The sequence below is a fragment of the Cervus canadensis genome, chromosome 21, assembly GCF_019320065.1.
Source record: "Cervus canadensis isolate Bull #8, Minnesota chromosome 21, ASM1932006v1, whole genome shotgun sequence".
NCBI lineage: Eukaryota > Metazoa > Chordata > Mammalia > Artiodactyla > Cervidae > Cervus > Cervus canadensis.
The window spans coordinates 43,738,414-43,759,627 of record NC_057406.1 but is presented as its reverse complement, the minus strand read 5'-3'; the positions used below and the strand labels follow the sequence as shown (position 1 = coordinate 43,759,627).

Below are 21,214 nucleotides of genomic sequence, written 5' to 3'. Positions count from 1 at the left end.
CAAACACCCTCTTCCAACAACACAAGAGAAGACTCTACACATGGACATCACCAGATGGTCAACACTGAAATCAGGTTGATTATATTCTTTGCAGCCAATGATGGAGAAGCTCTATACAGTCATCAAAAACAAGACCAGGAGCTGACTGTGGCTCAGATCATGAACTCCTTATTGCCAAATTCAGACTTAAACTGAAGAAAGTAGGGAAAACCACTAGACCATTCAGGTATGACCTAAATCAAATCCCTTATGACTATACAGTGGAAGTGAGAAATAGATTTAAGGGACTAGATCTGATAGACAGAGTGCCTGATGAACTATGGACGGAGGTTCGTGACATTGTACAGGAGACAGGGATCAAGACCATCCCCATGGAAAAGAAATGCAAAAAGGCAAAATGGTTGTCTGAGGAGGCCTTACAAATAGCTGTGAAAAGAAGAGAAGTGAAAAGCAAAGGAGAAAAGGAAAGATATTCCCATTTGAATGCAGAGTTCTAAAGAATAGCCAGGAGATATAAGAAAGCCTTTATCAGCGATCAGTGCAAAGAAATAGAGGAAAACAACAGAATAGGGAAGACTAGAGATCTCTTTAAGAAAATTAGAGATACCAAGGGAACATTTCAGGCAAAGATGGGTTCGATAAAGGACAGAAATGGTATGGACCTAACAGAAGCTGAAGATATTAAGAAGAGGTGGCAAGAATACACAGAAGAACTGTACAAAAAAGATCTTCACAACCCAGATAAGCACAATGGTGTGATCACTCAGCTAGAGCCAGACATCCTGGAATGTGAAGTTAGTGGGCCTTAGAAAGCATCACTACACACAAAGCTAGTGGATGTGATGGAATTCCAGTTGAGCTATTTCAAATCCTGAAACATGATGCTGTGAAAGTGCTGCACTCAATATGCCAGCAAATTTGGAAAACCAAGCAGTGGCCACAGGACTGGAAAAGGTCAGTTTTCATCCCAGTCCCTAAGAAAGGCAACCCCAAAGAATGCTCAAACTACTGCACAATTGCATTCATCTCAGACACTAGTAAAGTAATGCTCAAAATTCTCCAAGCCAGGCTTCAGCAATATGTGAACCATGAACTTCCAGATGTTCAAGCTAGTTTTAGAAAAGGCAGAGGAACCAGAGATCAAATTGCCAACATCTTCTGGATCATTGAGAAAGCAAGAGAGTTCCAGAAAAAACATCTATTTCTATTTTATTGACTAAGCCAAAGCCTTTGACTGTGTGGATCACAATAAACTGTGGGAAATTCTGAAAGAGATGGGAATACCAGACCTCCTGACCTGCCTCTTGAGAAACCTGTATGCAGGTCAGGAAGCAACAGTTAGAACTGGACATGGAAAAACAGACTGGTTCCAAATAGGGAAAGGAGTACATCAAGGCTGTATATTGTCACCCTGCTTATTTAACTTATATGCAGAGTACATCATGAGAAACGCTGGGCTGAATGAAGCACAAGCTGAAATCAAGATTGCCGGGAGAAATATCAATAACCTCAGATATGCAGATGACACCACCCTCATGGCAGAAAGTGAAGAGGAACTAAAAAGCCTCTTGATGAAAGTGAAAGAGGAGAGTGAAAAAGTTGGCTTAAAGCTTAACATTCAGAAAACTAAGATCATGGCATCTGGTCCCATCACTTCATGGGAAATAGATGGGAAACAGTGGAAACAGTGTCAGACTTTATTGTTTTGGGCTCCAAAATCACTGCAGATGGTGATTGCAGCCATGAAATTAAAAGACGCTTACTCCTTGGAAGGAAAGTTATGACCAACCTAGATAGCATATTAAAAAGCAGAGACATTACTTTGGCAACAAAGGTCTGTCTGATTAAGGCTGTGGTTTTTCCAGTGGTCATGTATGGATGTGAGAGTTGGTCTGTGAAGAAAGCTGAGTGCCGAAGAATGGATGCTTTTGAACTGTGGTGTTGGAGAAGACTCTTGAGAGTGCCTTGGACTGCAAGAAGATCCAACCAGTCGATCCTAAAGGAGATCAGTCCTGGGTATTCACTGGAAGGACTGATGCTGAACCTGAAACTCCAGTACTTTGGCCACCTCATGCAAAATGAGTTGACTCATTGGAAAAGACCCTGATGCTGGGAGGGATTGGGGGCAGGAGGAGAAGTGTACGACAGAGGATGAGATGGCTGGATGGCATCACCGACTCGATGGGAATGAGTTTGAGTAAACTCCTGGAGTTGGTGATGGACAGGGAAGCCTGGCGTGCTGCGATTCATGGGGTCGCAAAGAGTCGGACACGACTGAGCGACTGAACTGAAGTTGATTACGGTTTTATGCCCATTACATAGAAACATTTAAACATTACATGTTTAAAAATTACTGATTTCACTGTGACTCCATGGAAGGAAAAAGAAAAATCTGAGTTCTTCATTCTTCAATAGAAATATAAGGAATGTGAACATTAACAGAACATTTTTTTGCCTAAGTAGTTCTATTTATTTACCATTCAGGGTAACAGTTTGTAAGATTCAGTATATTCTGCAAGCTGATATATAAATCCACATATTATTGAAAACAAATAAAACAGTCTAGGAGTACTTAATGTTAATAGATTTACATCTAATTATTCTGATTTTATTTTAATTGTAGGTGGTCTGAAATTGATTTATTAAATATCACCATTTTTAAATAAGTTTTATCATGATTTTGAAAGGAGGGGATTTCCTTTCAGTTTTTAATGTAAATACAAATAAGATTAATAAACTTTCTATATATATTATACACATGTATAAAATACATAAGCACAGTTCCAGTGTATATCGAGTGTTATGGAGCAAAAGGAAAGCTAGGTCCAATTTAATTCTGACTTGGGATGATAGATCTGTTTCTGACTCAAGTGACTATTGCCATTACAATACAGTTAGTTTCCTCAGAAATTATCCCTTAGATTTGTGAAAATGTGTGTAAATACTAGGAAGATGTTATTATATTTTGATACTAATAGCCAGAATCTCCAGAGCCTTAAATATTCTCTGGAGAAAACTTTATATTTCATAATGTCTCTGGTAAATTTTTATTAATTCATGAGTTTTCATTCTTATGTAGCTTTGTTGACACTATTTATCCTACATAAAAGGCTTTATTCTACTTCCTACTCTGTCTCCAATGCCCAACTGAGGATCCATCCTCTCTTTTAACATTCTTTCTTGTTCATCTCCCCAGCAGTCCCAAGCCCCAGAGAAATCTTCTCTCCTAGTCTCCTATGCCATCTAGTAAACATGAGTGTTATTTACCCTTAAGTTCATGGAGCACTGTACACTGCTACATGCATACATGCATTCTCTCTCCTCAAAACATTGGTAAACTGCAATTCTCTTGGACAGTGCTTATACCTTTACAATGTACAACTGTGCATTCTCCATAGACCTATAAAAATTGCTTAATTAATGTCTGTTACTGATGGTGAAGTCACCAAGGAAGCATAACTGATAATGAAGTCATCAAAGCAGAGGCTTCCTCTCAAGGGATGACATGTTTATACCTAGGAGGCTTCATGACATTTAACTTAGTAAGAACTTATAAAATTCTCAGCCACATAATCAATTTCATCTGATGTGGCTTGACTTTTGATTCACAATATTTTCAGGGCAGTCAGTATTACCTGTAATACTGCTCAGATACAGATCATTAGAGTAAAATTTATTAGAGCTTCTCTTTTTTATTCACCTCAGTAAAGGTAAATTACATATTTGCTGCCTTGATCTGTAGATGAGTTTAAAAGCTAAGAGGTAAATAGAATTCTTATCTGAAGAGAAATTCAATCTTAATGGTAGGTCTTCATCTTTATTATCTTTCCTTTCTGCTTTGCCTCTATTCTCCTTTTTCTCTTCCTTTTATTCTTCTACCCTATTTCATTTTCCCTCATGCTGAACCCTTACTAATTTTGCATATTGATTTATTATTCTCTTCCCATTTTCAGAACTGTAATCTGAAGAAACATTAAATCTGATTAATTTTGTTCAAGTCAGGTCCTCTATGTAGTATTGGAATAGGACATGGTAAAAGAGAAGAGTGACAGAAAAAGAGAAGTGATGGAAACAGGGACAAAATACACTACACTAATTTACAAAAAAAAAAAAAAATCAGAAAGAATTGTAGAAAAGAGTTTTAGTTAGTTGAGTAGATTGGTAAAAGGCCAAACTGAAGAGGTATGGACATTATTATACTGAATTATTTCCACTATGTATCTTAAGCCTAAAGCTGGGTTTCTGTTTTCAACCATTACACGCATTTATATACCACTTGCTTCTTGCTTCTCTGTTGCCCCCACTGTCAGCTTATTGAGGCAATGCTGTTTATGTAATCATCAGCAAGACTGAGTGTAAGTAATATGATGTTCTCATACTTAACACATTAAGAAAAAATAAATTTTTTCATACCCATAGTCATCTCGTCACTTCATTATCATAAATATAACTAAACCAGAATATAAAAATGACATAAGGTACTCTTATTTCATCAAATTCATACAACATATTTGCTTTTACTCAAAAGAAAAGTAACAGCTTTTTCTAATTTATCTTACATTAATCATATCCAAAAAGTACTCCTTTAGCAATTAGTAATGTTTTGACATTGTTATCTTCATGGTTTTGGTCCCCTTGCATAATTTTTTTCTCAATATTTTCACCGGACTAGAAGCAGATCAGGAGGCAATAATGGAAAACCGTACATCAGTGACAGTGTTTATCTTAGTAGGATTGACAGAGGACCCCAAATTGAAGATTGCGCTATTTATCTTCCTGCTTCTCACCTATTTGTTAAGCATCTCAGGCAACTTGACTATCATCACCCTCACTTTGCTTGATTCTCACCTCAAGACTCCTATGTATTTCTTTCTTCGAAATTTTTCCTTCTTAGAAATTTCCTATACAACAGTTTGCATTCCCAAACTGCTTGTTAGCATGGCAACTGGTGACAAAACCATTACCTACAACTGTTGTGCAACTCAGTTATTTTTTGCTTTCCTTCTTGGTGCATCCGAATTTTATCTCCTGGCTGCCATGTCCTATGATCGTTATGTTGCCATCTGTAAGCCCTTGCATTATACAACCATCATGAGCAACAAAATCTGTATCCAGTTGGTCCTTAGCTCTTGGATGGCTGGTTTCCTCATCATTTTTCCAGGACTCATTTTAGGCTTAACCTTGGATTTCTGTAACTCCAATGTCATTGATCATTTCTACTGTGACTCTGCTCCTCTCCTGCAAATCTCCTGCACAGATACACATTTGTTTGAAATGCTGAGTTTCATCCTAGCCCTGATGACTCTACTGATCACTTTGGTATTAGTGATTCTATCATACACATATATTGCCCTGACGATTTTAAAAATTCCTTCTGCCAAACAGAGAAAAAAGGCTTTTTCCACTTGTTCTTCTCACATGATTGTCATCTCCCTCTCATACGGCAGCTGCATCTTTATGTACGTGAAACCTTCGGTCAAACAGAGGATCTCCTTAGTGAAGGGAGTCGCGGTTCTCAATACCTCTGTTGCCCCAGTTTTGAACCCCTTTATTTATACTCTACGGAACCAGCAGGTGAAGCAAGCATTTAAAAACTTGCTACAAAGACTTCTGTTTTTATTCAAGTAAAATTATAATGAATTATATGAGGGAAATTAATAATTAAGGAAAATAGTGAAGGAGGAACTTGGATTTGTTCCCAGCTTCCCTATTGTACTATTTATTATTTGTCCTTTCACTTCTTTCTGAAGTGTCATCGTGTATTATATATATATGGTGTATGATGTATTAGCTGTTTTAGGTCAATCATGTTTTCCATTTAAAAATATAAAAACTTTCTTTTTCTGTTCCACATTAAGCAACTCAAATTTGATCCCTTCCACTCTTCTTCTTTCACTTAAGTGTAACAAATATTTGAAAGGTTATTTCAATAAACTTTATGTATTTCTCATGGAGACTTAAAGTATTTCTATATATGTTCAGAAAATTTTGTTCTCATATTTGAGTTTCTGTAAAAGATTAATGTTTTCCAAACAATGATATGATATGGCTTCTCTGAGACTGTTTATTCCTGGCTTTCTGTCCTTTGCACATTTTATATTGTTTTTAAATAAAGATATTAAAAGGGGGACATTGAGATTAAACTTTGATTTTTGTTTATAGATAAAACAATGTTACTTTTTGTCTTTAGAATTTTAAAAAAATCACTCACACAGGCTAGTGTAATAAAAAATCATATGGCATATTTCTGTTACATTTTATTCTATGTAGTTAGTAAATATTGAGTCATATATGTGCACTGTATCTAGGTAACTTTGATTAAGAATAAAATGCAGCCTAGTAAGATCACATTTAGTACCTTATCAGCTATTCCCTATTCATTTTGGAACTATGTTCCTTAGATTCTACATAATAGCATAAGTATATAACTAAAAATAATAATGTAATAATAACCAGCTTATTTTGAGATATTATAATGTCTCATTGAAAGTATAACTATTGATTGCAAAGAGTAATGTAAATTATTAATTCATTTATATTATTGCATATATTTAGCATACACTGTTAGGAAAACAAAAGCAAAGTATGGCACATGAGTTTTTTTTTTTTTTTAAAGAATCATGTAATCCAGTTGTAAATAAGAATAATCATAACAGAAACCAGAAAATCAAATCAATTTATTTAATTGTACTAAGGAATAAGCAACAGTTAGAACTGTACATAGAACAGACTGGTTCCAAATTGGGAAAGGAGTACGTCAAGGCTGTGTATTGTCACCCTGCTTATTTAACTTATATGAAGAATGCATTGTGAGAAATACCAGGCTGAATGAAGCACAAGCTGAAATCAAAGTTGCCGGGAGAAATATCAATAACCTCAGATATGCAGATGACACCACCTTTATGGCAGAAAGTGAAGAAGTAAAGAGCCTCTTGATGAAAGTGAAAGAGGAGAGTGAAAAAGGTGGCTTAAAACTCAACATTCAGAAAACTAAGATCATGGCATCTGGTCCCATCACTTCAGGGCAAATAGATGGGGAAACAGTGGAAATAGTGGCTGACTTTATTTTTTTGGGCTCCAAAATCACTGTAGACGGTGATTGCAGTCATGAAATTAAAAGACACTTACGCCTTGGAAGGAAAGTTATGACCAACCTAGACAGCATATTAAAAAGCAGAGACATTACTTTGCCAACAAAGGTCTGTCTAGTCAAGGCTATGGTTTCTCCTGTGGTCAAGTATGGATGTGAGAGTTGGACTATAAAGAAAGCTGAGCACAGAAGAATTGATGCATTTGAACTGTGGTGTTGGAGAAGACTCTTGAGGGTCCCTTGGACTGCAAAGAGATCCAACCAGTCCATCCTAAAGGAGATCAGTCCTGGGTGTTCATTGGAAGGACTGATGCTGAAGCTGAAACTCCAATATTTTGGCCACTTGATGCAAAGAGCTGACTCACTGGAAAAGACCCTGATGCTGGGAAAGATTGAAGGCAGGAGGAGAAGGGGACGACAGAGTATGAGATGGTTGGATGGCATCACCGACTCAATGGACATGGGTTTGGGTGGACTCTGGCATTTGGTGATGGACAGAGAGGCCTGGCAGTTCATGGGGTTGCAAAGAGTCGGACACGACTGAGTGACTGAACTGAACTGAACTGAACTTATAGCTAATATTCATTTATGTTCCTTTGTAATACTACCAATATATTTGTACATAGCCCATTTAATTTAATGAGAAAATTGTTGCAGAGATTAACCCTTAGTGTTGATTGTCAAACTAGAGTTGCTTATTTTTAAAAAGTAATTGTTATTTTAATATAATTTTCATAGAAACTAGTTGCTTAGTTTGTATTTGAGAATTGGTAGCATTTACAAGTATTTAGATTGGAGATGAAAATGTAATATTTTACTAGCCTATTTTAAAAATTAATAATAAAACATAATAGTTTTTTGGTATTTCCATATGTCAAAAGACACCTTCCAGTAACTTGGGATACTTCTGAAACTTATTGAAAGCTGCTTGTAAATAACTGTTAAATAAAGAAAACAATGCTAGTCAATATATTATTTTCAGATTATCATAAATGTAGATGTATAGTTACATAGCTATATCTTCTATCAGGGAAAGCAAGATGACAGAATAAACTAAGGTTACTTTTAAGGATTTTAGAATTCTTAGTCATAAAGTGAGTGGAATTTGGGGAAATCAAGTCAATTTGTGTGTCATGACCAAAATTTGAAAATTTAAATAGAGTAAAAAAGGTTTTCCCAGGTACACATCATTTTCATAATTTTTTTCTAGAAATGTTTGTGCATTTGACTATAATATCTTTTTCATTTCCTTTTAATATTAACTATGGGTTTTGATTTGAATAAAATATGTTTGAAAAATGCTGTCTTATTACAGACCAGAAAAATACATAGCCAGGGAGAAAAATATATATAGTATATAAGTGACAGGACAATTTTACAGGTTTCAGTACAACCAGTTAATGAACTATATCTTAAAAGATATGTGTCAGGAATATGATTTCAGGAATAACATTTTAAAAATTGGTTATCACTTTACTTCATCATTAATTCATTTTGAGAAAATATATCTAATGATCCTGGAACACTATTTAACTTTTTGAAATTTTAAGAGCACAGAATGTGAAAAAAAAAACATGTAACATATTGGGACAATCTTATACAAGTAAAACCTAAGGCTCTCTCAGTGTTCTTTTTAGTTTTGATTCTGTTATGTGTGAGTGAGGAAGAATTTGCTTAAAAAACACTATCCAAGTTAAACCAGTAACTTAACATGGAGCTATTCTGAAATGTTTCACTTATATATTTTTAAATGTCTGTCATTTACTGCTTATATTTGCACAGATGCTCTACAACTCAGGGTCTAGCACTTCTAAAATACAACTTCCCCAATCCTATTCTGCCCACTCCCAGGAAGATTAAAGTTATGTTATCTGTCTTCTCTGCATTTTGCTTAGTCTGTGTCATATCGCATCTCTTTATATCTAACAGACCTACAACCGTTGGCATCTGAATTTGAATCTCCAGATAGTTTAATAGTGCTTTTTTAAAAAAATCTGTTCTTGAACAAGTAACAGTTTCTTCAGTACAGGGTCAGCTGAGCTGCTACGTGAACTATTGAAATGCTTTACCTTGAAACACGTTCAGCTTTTCTGCTGGACAGCAAACATGATATTAAAATAAGACCTCTGTTTTGTTGAGAACTCAGTAAAGGCATTGGTAGGGATTTTATATATAATTCTAGAAACAACAATATATTATAATAATTAAAATTTCACATAAGAGCAAAATGCTAGTTCAGTAAGCATAAGATCAGATCATTTTGAAGGGGACAGAACTAAGAAATAGAATCATGCATGTCAATGTATGGCAAAAACCACCACAATATTGTAAAGTAATTAGCCTCCAGTTTAAATAAATAAGTTAGTTTAAAAAATAAATAAAATAAAAGGTGTTGATGATGGGAAAAAATAGAATCATGAAAACAAATTTAGAAAAATTTTAGTTTTCAGTACTCTTTTTGAGGAGTACTGAATTATGTAATGATTAGTAAGTGATTGCTAGTAGTACTGATTAGAAGTAGTGATTAGTGAAAGTCACTCCGTCATATCCAACTCTTTGTGACCCCATGGACCATACTCCATGGAATTCTCCAGGCCAGAATACTGGACTCACTGAGTGACCAGGGAAGCCCAGTGATTAGTAAGAGGAGAAGTATAATACATGGGGGTGGATCAAGAAAAGTGGGAAAATAATATTAAAATTATTTTTCACAGATGCTTAAATTCAGACCTTAGAGAAAACAGTTATATAAGTACCAGCTTCCCAGTTAGCCCAGTGGTAAAAGAATCCACTTGCTAAACAGGAGACGTGGGTTCGAACCCTGGGTTGGGAAGTTCCCCTGGAGAAGAAAATGGCAACCCACTCCAGCATTCTTGCCTGGGAAATCCCATGGACAGAGGAGCCTGGCAGGCTACCACTACATGGGGTCACAAAGAGTTGGACACGACTTAGAGACTAAACAAGGACATCATAGAAACCCTGGATATAGAGTATCTGTAATAGAAAATCAAACTGTTAAAAATAATATGAAAGTAATATGACTAGTAAAATTGATAAATATAGAACTCAACAATTTTCAACCATTTTAACTTCCGTGATTTCTCAGTTAAAACATATTAGAAATGTCTGTGTGACTAAATCTAACCAGTTTATAAATGGCAAAATACTCAAGTGTAAAAAAACAGTAGAACTAAAGAGTTTAAGGAAATGTAGATATTTCAAAAAATAATACAGTAAGTGCCATAAGAAGTTATAGAAGACTGCTGCCTCTTGGGGAAATAACCAACATATTAATGACAAAAAATACCTAACCCAGGTTTTGAAAATCACTTGGATATACAAACCTACTTCCTATGGTTTGTACAACAATACATGAGTTGAAGGAATTACAAATTATATAAATAGTACACATATTTTCCTATGTATCATAATGAAGATGATAAAGGAAAGCGTTTTTGGTTTCTGTTTCACTCAGCTTTCTTAAAGTTCTGTCCTTTTATATGATACAGATTTTGAAAGCATAAGCTCATTACTTGGACTAAAGATAAAACAATAAAATAAATATATCTGCAGGTTAATGTATTTAGCAAAAAATAAGATACTTATTAAAAAATAATAAATGAGATTTTCTGTGTTAAATGAACACTGTTTGGGGGTTATAAAGGCTGTAAGTTAAATTTAGATACTGGATGGAAAAATGAAATGTGAAAAGTATGAAGTGAAGTGAAAGTTGCTTAGTCATGTCTGCTTCTTTGTGACCCCATGGACTATGCACTACATGGAATTCTCCAGGCTAGAATACTGGAGTGAGTAGCCATTCCCTTCTTCAGGGGATCTTCCCAACCCAGGGTTCAAACCCAGGTCCCCCTCATTGCAGGTGGACACTTTACCAACTGAGCCACCAGGGAAAACTGTGAAAAGTATAATATGTGTAGAAACAACATGGATTTTTTTTTCATTTATTTTTAATAGTTGGAGGCTAATTACTTCACAACATTGCAGTGGGTTTTGTCATACATTGACATGAATCAGCCATGGAGTTACATGTATTCCCCATCCCGATCCCCCCTCCCACCTCCCTCTCCACCTGATTCCTCTGGGTCTTCCCAGTGCACCAGGCCCGAGCATTTGTCTCATGCATCCCACCTGGGCTGGTGATCTGTTTCACTATAGATAATATACATGCTGTTCTTTCGAAACATCCCACCCTCGCCTTCTCCCACAGAGTCCAAAAGTCTGTTCTGTACATCTGTGTCTCTTTTTCTGTTTTGCGTATAGGGTTATCATTACCATCTTTCTAAATTCCATATATATGTGTTAGTATGCTGTAATGTTCTTTATCTTTCTGGCTTACTTCACTCTGTATAATGGGCTCCAGTTTCATCCATCTCATTAGAACTGATTCAAATGAATTCTTTTTAATGGCTGAGTAATATTCCATGGTGTATATGTACCACAGCTTCCTTATCCATTCATCTGCTGATGGGTATCTAGGTTGCTTCCATGTCCTGGCTATTATAAACAGTGCTGCGATGAACATTGGGGTGCACGTGTCTCTTTCAGATCTGGTTTCCTCAGTGTGTATGCCCAGAAGTGGTATTGCTGGTTCATATGGCAGTTCTATTTCCAGTTTTTTAAGGAATCTCCACACTGTTTTCCATAGTGGCTGTACTAGTTTGCATTCCCACCAACAGTGTAAGAGGGTTCCCTTTTCTCCACACCCTCTCCAGCATTTATTGCTTGTAGACTTTTGGATAGCAGCCATCCTGACTGGCGTGTAATGGTACCTCATTGTGGTTTTGATTTGCATTTCTCTGATAATGAGTGATGTTGAGCATCTTTTCATGTGTTTGTTAGCCATCTGTATGTATTCTTTGGAGAAATGTCTGTTTAGTTCTTTGGCCCATTTTTTGATTGGGTCATTTATTTTTCTGGAATTGAGCTTCAGGAGTTGCTTGTATATTTTTGAGATTAATCCTTTGTCTGTTGCTTCGTTTGTTATTATTTTCTCCCAATCTGAGGGCTGTCTTTTCACCTTGCTTATAGTTTCCTTTGTTGTGCAAAAGCTTTTAAGTTTCATTAGGTCCCATTTGTTTATTTTTGCTTTTATTTCCAATATTCTGGGAGGTGGGTCATAGAGGATCCTGCTGTGATTTATGTCAGAGAGTGTTTTGCCTATGTTCTCCTCTAGGAGTTTAGAAACAATATGGATTTAAAAGTCTATTGTTTAGAGAAGCCCTTTGGACCATAGATTATAGTTGACTTTAATATTTCAAATGTATTTCAGTCATTTTTTCTTAGATATCACTCTAAGTGATTAACATGTTCTTTAAAATAACTCTTTAAAATATTCATAGAGTGTGAAGTAATTAGCCTCCAACTAAAAAAAAAATTCATAGAGTAAGGAATCAAATTGTAAACAATAAGGTAATTTATGTATTGGCAACTAGAGCTGTACAATTCCTAAAGAGGGGACTATCTGTTAGAATATAGCAATCTCTAGGTCTGTCTGTTATACGACTTCAGCTATTATGTGACATTTTATGCAGGGAAAAATACTTCCTCATGGTTAAAATTCTGCAAATATGCCTTTCTTTGGTTGTCAACCTCAAAAAAACAAAAACGAAAACAAAAACCACTGCTATTGCCATTGCCACTTTAATCATCTTTATTGTGTAGTTTTGCTAAGATTCACAAAAGGAAAATAAAAATCAATCATGGAAATAGAGTTCATTTGACTTGGACTGATAGCTTAAATTTTACTGAAAATTGTTATTTTACTGTTTCTGTTTCACAAGTAGGTGGTTGAGAATAAATTCTTGAGATAAATCAAGAATTTATCCTCTTTACAATGTTGAATCCCTACCCAAAAGTTTTAATGTGATTTTTCTTCCAAAATTTCTCTTTTTGGAACATATATTGCCAAAGTTTTATAACTACTGTGAGGAATACTAAACAATTTCCTCATTCAGTTCAGTTCAGTCTCTCAGTCGTGTCCGACTCTTTGCGACCCCATGAATCGCAGCACGCCAGGCCTCCCTGTCCATCACCAACTCCTGGAGTCTACCCAAAGCCATGCCCATCGAGTCGGTGATGCCATCCAGCCATCTCATCCTCTGTCGTCCCCTTCTCCTCCTGCCCCCAATCCCTCCCAGCATCAGGGTCTTTTCCAATGAATCAACTCTTCGCATCAGGTGGCCAAAGTAATGGAGTTTCAGCTTCAGCATCAGTCCTTCCAGTGAACACCCAGGACTGATCTCCTTTAGGATGGACTGGTTGGATCTCCTTGCAGCCCAAGGGACTCTCAAGAGTCTTCTCCAACACCACAGTTCAAAAGCATCCATTTTTCAGTGCTCAGCTTTCTTCACAGTCCAACTCTCACATCCATACATGACCACTGGAAAAACCATAGCCTTGACCAGATGGACCTTAGTTTCCTAGATTGTAGCTAATTAATTTTTCCCACTTTTGGGTATCTTCTGAATTTTATGTTCCTATATCCTATGACAGACCTTTGTTGAGGCTATGGTTTTTCCAGTAATCACGTATGGATGTGAGAGTTCGACTATAAAGAAAGCTGAGCACCAAAGAATTGATGCTTTTGAACTGTGATGTTGGAGAAGACTCTTGAAAGTCCCTTGGACTGCAAGGAGATCCAACCAGTCCATCCTAAAGGAGATCAGTCCTGGGTGTTCATTGGAAGGACTGATGTTGAAGATGAAACTCCAATACTTTGGCCACCTGATGCAAAGAGCTGACTCATTTGAAAGGGCCCTGATGCTGGGAGGGATTGAGGGCAGGAGGAGAAGGGGACGATAGAGGATGAGATGGTTGGATGGCATTACCGACTCAATGCACATGGCTTTGGGTAGACTCTGGGAGTTGGTGATGGACAGGGAGGCCTGGCGTGCTGCGATTCATGGGGTCGAACATGACTGAGTGACTGAACTGGATTGAACTGATGTCCTATGACTACTCTGTTGTGGTTCAGACCATTTCATTACTTGATCATTATGCACAGCAAAATGTGCTATCACCTTGTACTTGGCTTCTGGTATCTGGATTACTAAATTAGTCTTTTGATAGTTTGAGCACAGATCATAATTACTTTGATGGTAGTTGGGTATACATTTTTCCTGTAGTATTGGGTTGGCAAAACATTTCATTCAGACTTTTCTATTGGATGTAACATCTCAGAAATACAGACATATCCAGCCAAAATTTCAGAATCAATTATTTTGGAACTCTGGACACACACAAGTGCTTACAACAACAAAGCAAGAGTTGAATAAAGAAAAATAAACGGAAAACCATAGGAGAAATTTGCAGCATTTTTATTTTCCTTTGTCCAGCCCCCTCGATGTGTTTTTATTGGTCCTGATGGTGGCAACCCTGTGTTCACTGTGTGGGACCTTGTTTACTAAGTCCATGTAAAGTAGAACAGGCCTTATTCTCACTTTCTGCATTTTATGATTTTAATAGCTTAACTAATGTGTGGCTCGCTATGATTTTCCTTATTCTAATTAACATTAATGTATGTTTTTGATTCCATATTTACAAATTTTGCACTCATAATTTTGTTATTGCTGCCTTGAAGAATGGCACGCTAATCCTAGAAAGTTAAAATATCCCCCAAACATGTAACTACACTTGGAAGGAGGAGAAAGGTAAAAGTACTCTTAATGTATATAGGAAACAGGCATTTCAATACAAGAGTTGTGCATCGAACCTAGAAACAATCCATACTGACATGGCTGGGAGCAAAAAGTGTTCCAGAACAGATGATGCTGAGGAAAGAGAAAATGAAGATGGAAGCTTGCCTAACGTATTTATTATTTTTGAGGATATAGCTGCACTTCTGGATTCTAGCCTGAGTTGGGAATACTGAAAAGTATGTAAATACTTATGCAATTATTTTAATGGAAATTGATCCCTGTGGATACAAAATATTGTTAAATACAGAAAAAACATGTAGACAAAGATGTTGCTCAGCTTGAAAAATAATTTCATTGTCAAAATAGTGTAAATTAAGATGAAATTGATGATCATTATAAAAGTATGAAAAATATCATAAAAGTGAGAAATATTAATAGAAATGATTTTGTGGTGGTGATTTAGTCTCTAAGTTCTGTCAGATTCTTTGCAACCCCATGAACTGTGGCCCACCAGGCTCCTCTGTCGATGGGATTACCCAGGCAAGAACACTGAGAAGTCTCCTCTGTCTCCTGCATTGCAAGTAGATTATTTACCCACTGAGCCATTGGGGAAGCCAACAAGAATACTGGTGTGGGTTTCCATTTCCTTCTCCAGGGCATGTTCCCAATCCAGGGGAGGAGTAAAGGATATAAGAAAATAAATAACTAATTTTTCCTACTAGAAATCCAATAGCCTAAAGTGAAAATGTTATTTAAGAGATAGTAATATACATCAAAGGGGACAAAAACTAACACTCGAAGTCTCAGGAGAACAAGATATAATGATAGGTGAGGGATGAAGCAGGAGGCTACTAATATTCATTGGCAGAGTTCCAGAATTTTTCACTTTTTGAACTTTCCTTATGTATATCTTTAATTTTTTTAAAAAAGAAATTTTATTAAAGTAGTACTTCAGGTTGAAAAAATAACACAATAATTAAACCACTTTTAAAATATTTTTAAAACTTTTTTTATTTATTTGGCTGTACCAACTCTTAGTTATGGCACATGGGATCTTTGACTTTTGTTGCAGCATGCAAACACTTGGTTGCAGCATGTGAACTTATTATTATTAATTTTTTTGAAGCATAGGTCATTACAGAGTATTGAGTAGAATTCCCTGTGCCATCTCCTCTAAATTCCCCCCATTCTTACTGCCCAGACTTCTTGTTGCTATGCTTGGTCATATTTAGTTAATTTGCCTTATTTCTTGTTCTGTTCTATCTTCGTCAAAATTTTAGAATAAACTTCATCAGCTCTCCTATCAAAATAATTCAATTTTTAATTCATCACATATATTTATTCAGTTACTACTTAGTACCAGGGTTATTCCAGATCCTAAAACTATATGGATGAAAAATAGACAAGATTCTGTTATGATGCAACTGGAATTTTGCAGGAGAACCAGATTTAAAAAGTGAAGAAATGATATGTAGAAATAAATATTGACAATTATAAACAATAAAAGTCTTTTCCATCAGAAGAGAAATGTCTCCTCACAAATGGTTACCTTGCAAACTGACATTTTTATGGAGATATATTGGGTTGGCCAAAAATTTCATTCAGGCTTTTCCATAAAAATGTTAAGGAAAAATCTGAATGAACTTTTTGGCCAACCCAAAATAATCTGAGGTCTGAAGTTTGGTGATGGAGTGAGAGCAGAGATAGGGAGAGAGGTGACAAAGAGCTCAAGAATGAAATATAATAAGAAAAGAGTGGAAGAGCATGAAGATAGGACAGGAAGTTATACCAAGGATTCTTTGCTAGCCTCTGGTACCTTGCCATTCAATTAGATTTCAGGACATAATTTTAGCAAAGATGTGGGATAATATGAATTAAATTTTGGAGAACATATTTTTATCTTTTCTCTAGAAAATGGGTTGGATGAGGGAAGGAAGCAAAGATTATTTAGAAGTCTCCTATAGGCTATTATTAAGACTAGATGGAAGGTAATGATTTATTGGATTAGAATGGTGGCAGTTCTAGCAGACACTGTCTTCTAATTACAGAATGTTTCCTGCTGGACTGAAAATAGATAGGTGCCTTTCACTTTTCTTTTTTTTTTTAATGTATATTTGTCATGAACATGTAGGGTAATTTAGTAATTTTTTTTTTTTAATTCCTATGGTTTGCAGCTTATGAAAGTGAAAAGTGAAAGTGTAGTCCCTCAGTCATGTCCAACTCTTTGCAACCCCATGGGCTGTAGCCCACCAGGCTCCTCTGTCCATGGGATTCTCCAGGCAAGAATACTGGAGTGGGTTGCCATTCCCTTCTCTAGGAGATCTTCCCAACCCAGGGGCTGAATCCTTGTCTTCCACATTGCCAGTGGATTCTTCACCATCTGAGCCACCAGGGAAGCCCTCTTACAGCTTAGAGCCGCCTCAAAAAAAAAAAAAAAATTTGTTTTGTTCTATATGGAGCTTATGGATTATAATTTCTCCATTCAGTCATTTTTCATATAGTTTTAACATCTTGTGCAGTGTTCTCCAGGGAAAACTTTCCTTTAAAATAAATATTTTAAATCAGTTAATCCTCTTGAGACACATGACATACTGCTTAAAAAAGGATGACACCTATAATCTTAAAACTACAACATAAGCAACTGGGCTTTCCATGTAAGACAGACCATTTCATTTTTATTTTCAAAATAAAAATGAGCCTGAAATCTCCTTTTATTCATTTTTTCTAAACTGCTTTAAAAAAATAAAAAACTATTTGTTTTACTCTGATCTTGAAAAATATGCTCCAAGTTAAATAAAACATAAATTGGAGAGTATTTCCTATCTTAAAAAACTGAGAAGAAATGAAACTAATGAGTTTCTTACTGTGACAAAATCCTTGAATTTACACATCTGAGTGTGTATTAGTGAAGCTAATGTTGTTTGCATAAAAATGCAAAATGAAAGTATGGGTTAAAGCAAAATATAAAAACATGGTGGATAGGCAACATTAGAAATTGCCTCTATCCTGGAACTCATGTCAAAAGAAGAAAGTCAAGAATGAAATTGCTACTAAAGACATTAAGGTTTGGGGGAAAAGTCTGTTTTTATTTTAATTATAATAACTTTATTGCATGAAATGAAGAAATACTCAATCCCTGTTTATCAGTTGAAATAGGATGGCATGCAGTTAGAAATACTTTTCTTTCACACAGTAAATGTTAAATTGACTGCTTTAAAACTTACACTGAAGGAATCAATTGTTCTATTGTAATAAGAAATCTTTGAAACTTTCATTTCCTAGAATCTGGCTTTCAATAGATCTCCTTCTCAGCAGCAAACAGAATCTCAGAAATGCTCTTTATTAAGTGAGCGTTTTGTTTACCTCAGATAATCATAAATGTATATTCCTTTAGTACACAGAGTCAGTGTAAACAGTGTGGATTATGACACTGGACTGAATGTGGGAAATTATTTTTTTATTTATCAAGCAATAATATTGAATTTAATAGAATTTGAGCCTTTCAAGAACTGTCTAATTTTAATATTATAAGAGAATCTCTTATCTTGTGCTTGTAAATTGTCAAAGCAGTTACAGAAGCCCTTGGGACTATGTGTTTGTGCTTGGTCACTCAGTTGTGACCAACTCTTTGCAACCCCATGGTCTGTAGCCCACCTCTGTCCATGGGGATTCTCCAGGCAAGAACACTGGAGTGGGTTGCCATGCCCTCCTCCCGGGGATCTTCCCAACCCAGGGATTGAACCTAGGTCTCCTGCATTGCAGGCAGATTCTTTACAAGCTGAGCTACCAGGGAAGTCTCCCTGGCACTGTAATAGTGTTTAAAAACAATGACTATTTTACTTTTACCAAGCAAGAATTTATTTGAGGAACTAGGAAGAAAATATTGTTGTCAAGTAGTTCAGAATACTTATTTAGAATGTTGTAATTTAAGATTAGGGTAATGTGTGTGCCCAGTTGCTTAGCTGTGTCAATTCTTTGTGACTCCATGGACTGTAGCCTGCCAGGCTCCTCTGTAATGGGATTCCCCAGGAAGGATACTGGAGTGGGTTGCCATTTCCTTCTCCAGAAGATCTTCCTGACCTAGACATGAAACTTTGAAGAAAATGAAAAAATAAGAAAACAAGATGTTCAACAGGGTTTCAGATTGTCATGTATTGAACCAGAAAGAAATGAGGTTAGAGGTCAATAAGTAAGAAGTGGCTCCCAGGGAGAAAGGGGGAGACACATGGAGCAGTGATGTACCAGGCGTGTCTAGATAATCTTTTACTGTTTTAATACCTTATTCTAGAACCCTGCTCACTACAGCAGATATTTAGTAAAGTGTGCTATATAACACACTCCATGCAGGATGATATACTTTGTATCTGCTTGAGTGAATATTGGAAAAGAGAGCACAACCAGAGTGAATAAAATGAAAGTAAATTCAAATCTTCAGGAAAAATGGGAAAAGCAGAACTAAAAGTGGTCATGAGGATTTAAATATTGAAGTTTATAGAAGTTTGATAAAAGTAATTCCCACTTTATATAGGGTAGGGATATTTAGGTCAAGTTATGTTAATTTTCAAAGACAGTTACCTCAGGTGAAATCTGACTTCTAGAATTATAAAGTTTACTTAAACTGTAATAAATACAAAAAAAGATGTTTGGCAGAGTAGAATTAATCATCATTCTGTAAAACGAAGATAATGACACTTAACCTTTCTTAAGAAAATGGCTTTCTGAAGATCTTTGGAGGCTCTGTGTAGCTTTAGAATCTTTGACCCAAGAAGATAGTTTCATTATTTTGTATTTTCATCAGTATAAACATAAATGATTCTTTTAATAAAGAAAGAAGAAGAAAGTTAGATAAATAATTTAATGTATACTAAATAGATTGGAAACTTTAAAAAATACAGACAATACAAGTTAAATACTATTTTTTCTCCTTTTTTCTATTTTTATATGACTATCAATGTACTGTGTTTTCCTTTGGGAATGCATGAATTTATGACACTTGAGAAAACAAATTAAAAAACCTCAAGGATTGCATTCATTCAGTGAAATTTTGAATAAAATTATATGAGCAAATATTTTTATTATTTTAATTAATTAATTAATTAATTTTATTTTACAACATTGTATTGATTATATGAGCAAATTTTTATAGGCTATTATTCCTTTTTGATTCTTCTTTCTTTCTTTTTTTTAAATAGAAATCAGCGATGAGAAACCAGACAAGAGTAACAACTTTTATTCTCCTTGGACTAAGCAATGATCCACAATTACAAGTGGTTATTTTTTTTCTCCTTTTTTTCACTTACTTGTTGAGCGTCACTGGAAATCTAATCATCATCACCCTTACCCTGCTAGATTCACACCTCAAGACACCCATGTATTTCTTTCTTCGAAATTTCTCTTTTTTAGAAATCTCATTCACAACTGTCTGCATCCCCAAATTTCTTGTCAGTATGGCAACAGGTGATAAGACCATTTCTTATAACAATTGTGCGGCACAGCTGTTTTTTACTATTCTCTTGGGTGCAACCGAATTTTTTCTTCTGGCTGCCATGTCCTATGACCGCTATGTGGCCATCTGCAAACCCCTGCATTACATGACCATCATGAATGGCAGAGCGTGCAACTTACTGGTCTTTGCGTCATGGTTGGCTGGTTTCATAATAATTTTTCCACCACTCCTCGTGGGTCTCCAGCTTGATTTCTGTGCAGCCAACACTATAGATCATTTCTTCTGTGATGTATCTCCTATATTACAACTCTCTTGCACAGACACAGATAAAGTAGAAATAATGATGCTTCTCTCAGCCATTTTAACTCTCCTGGTTACTCTGGTGTTAGTGATTCTCTCCTACACAAACATTATTAGGACTATTCTGAAGATACCTTCTTCTCAAAAGAGGAGGAAAGCCTTTTCTACATGTTCTTCTCACATGGTGGTTGTGTCCATTTCTTATGGGAGCTGCATCTTCATGTATGTGAAACCCTCTGCCAAGCAAAGAGTGTCTTTAAATAAAGGGATAGCTCTGCTCAGTACTTCTGTTGCCCCCATGTTAAATCCTTTTATTTATACACTGAGAAACAGACAAGTGAAATATGCTTTTAAGCTCATAATCAAAAAGATTGAGGTTTTCTCAATGAAGTGAGCATTAGTGACATTCCTGAGTTGATAAGTAAAATAAATCAAGAAATGTGGAGTGTGTTGTACATCTCTTCTACAGTTGTGTTCTACATAAAATTATTATCTTACATGACTTACAATGTTCATTGTGACTTGCCTAAAAATCCCAGTCTAACTTTCACTTCTATTTTCTCCTCACGGTAAGATCACATATACATTTCTTATATATGGTCATATTCATTTGCCTTTTGATTTGGAGACTGTTGATTTCCTTTAAAAATTCCCTCAGAGGAAGACAAAGTGAGACTTCAATTTTCCATGTTCCTTTCCACTGTTTAGAAATTTAGAGATTCA

The 21,214-nt window shown here is 35.7% G+C and overlaps 2 protein-coding genes across 2 annotated transcripts; both read left to right on the top strand.

The window, feature by feature from the left end:
- The first annotated feature begins 4,692 nt into the window (after positions 1–4,692).
- LOC122423925 (olfactory receptor 6C76-like) lies at positions 4,693–5,628 on the top strand. The gene has a single exon (XM_043441456.1). The coding sequence runs from the start codon at positions 4,693–4,695 to the stop codon at positions 5,626–5,628; it is 936 nt and encodes a 311-aa protein (XP_043297391.1).
- A 14,298-nt stretch (positions 5,629–19,926) lies between these two features.
- On the top strand, positions 19,927–20,932 carry LOC122423926 (olfactory receptor 6C74). The gene has a single exon (XM_043441457.1). It carries the CDS (start codon positions 19,947–19,949, stop codon positions 20,883–20,885), a length of 939 nt encoding a protein of 312 aa, XP_043297392.1. The 5' UTR covers positions 19,927–19,946; the 3' UTR covers positions 20,886–20,932.
- Positions 20,933–21,214: the final 282 nt, after the last annotated feature.

Excerpts from the sequence above, each read along its gene's own strand:
- LOC122423925 (XM_043441456.1), top strand. The coding sequence starts at position 4,693 with ATGGAAAACCGTACATCAGTGACAGTGTTTATCTTAGTAGGATTGACA.
- LOC122423926 (XM_043441457.1), top strand. The coding sequence starts at position 19,947 with ATGAGAAACCAGACAAGAGTAACAACTTTTATTCTCCTTGGACTAAGC.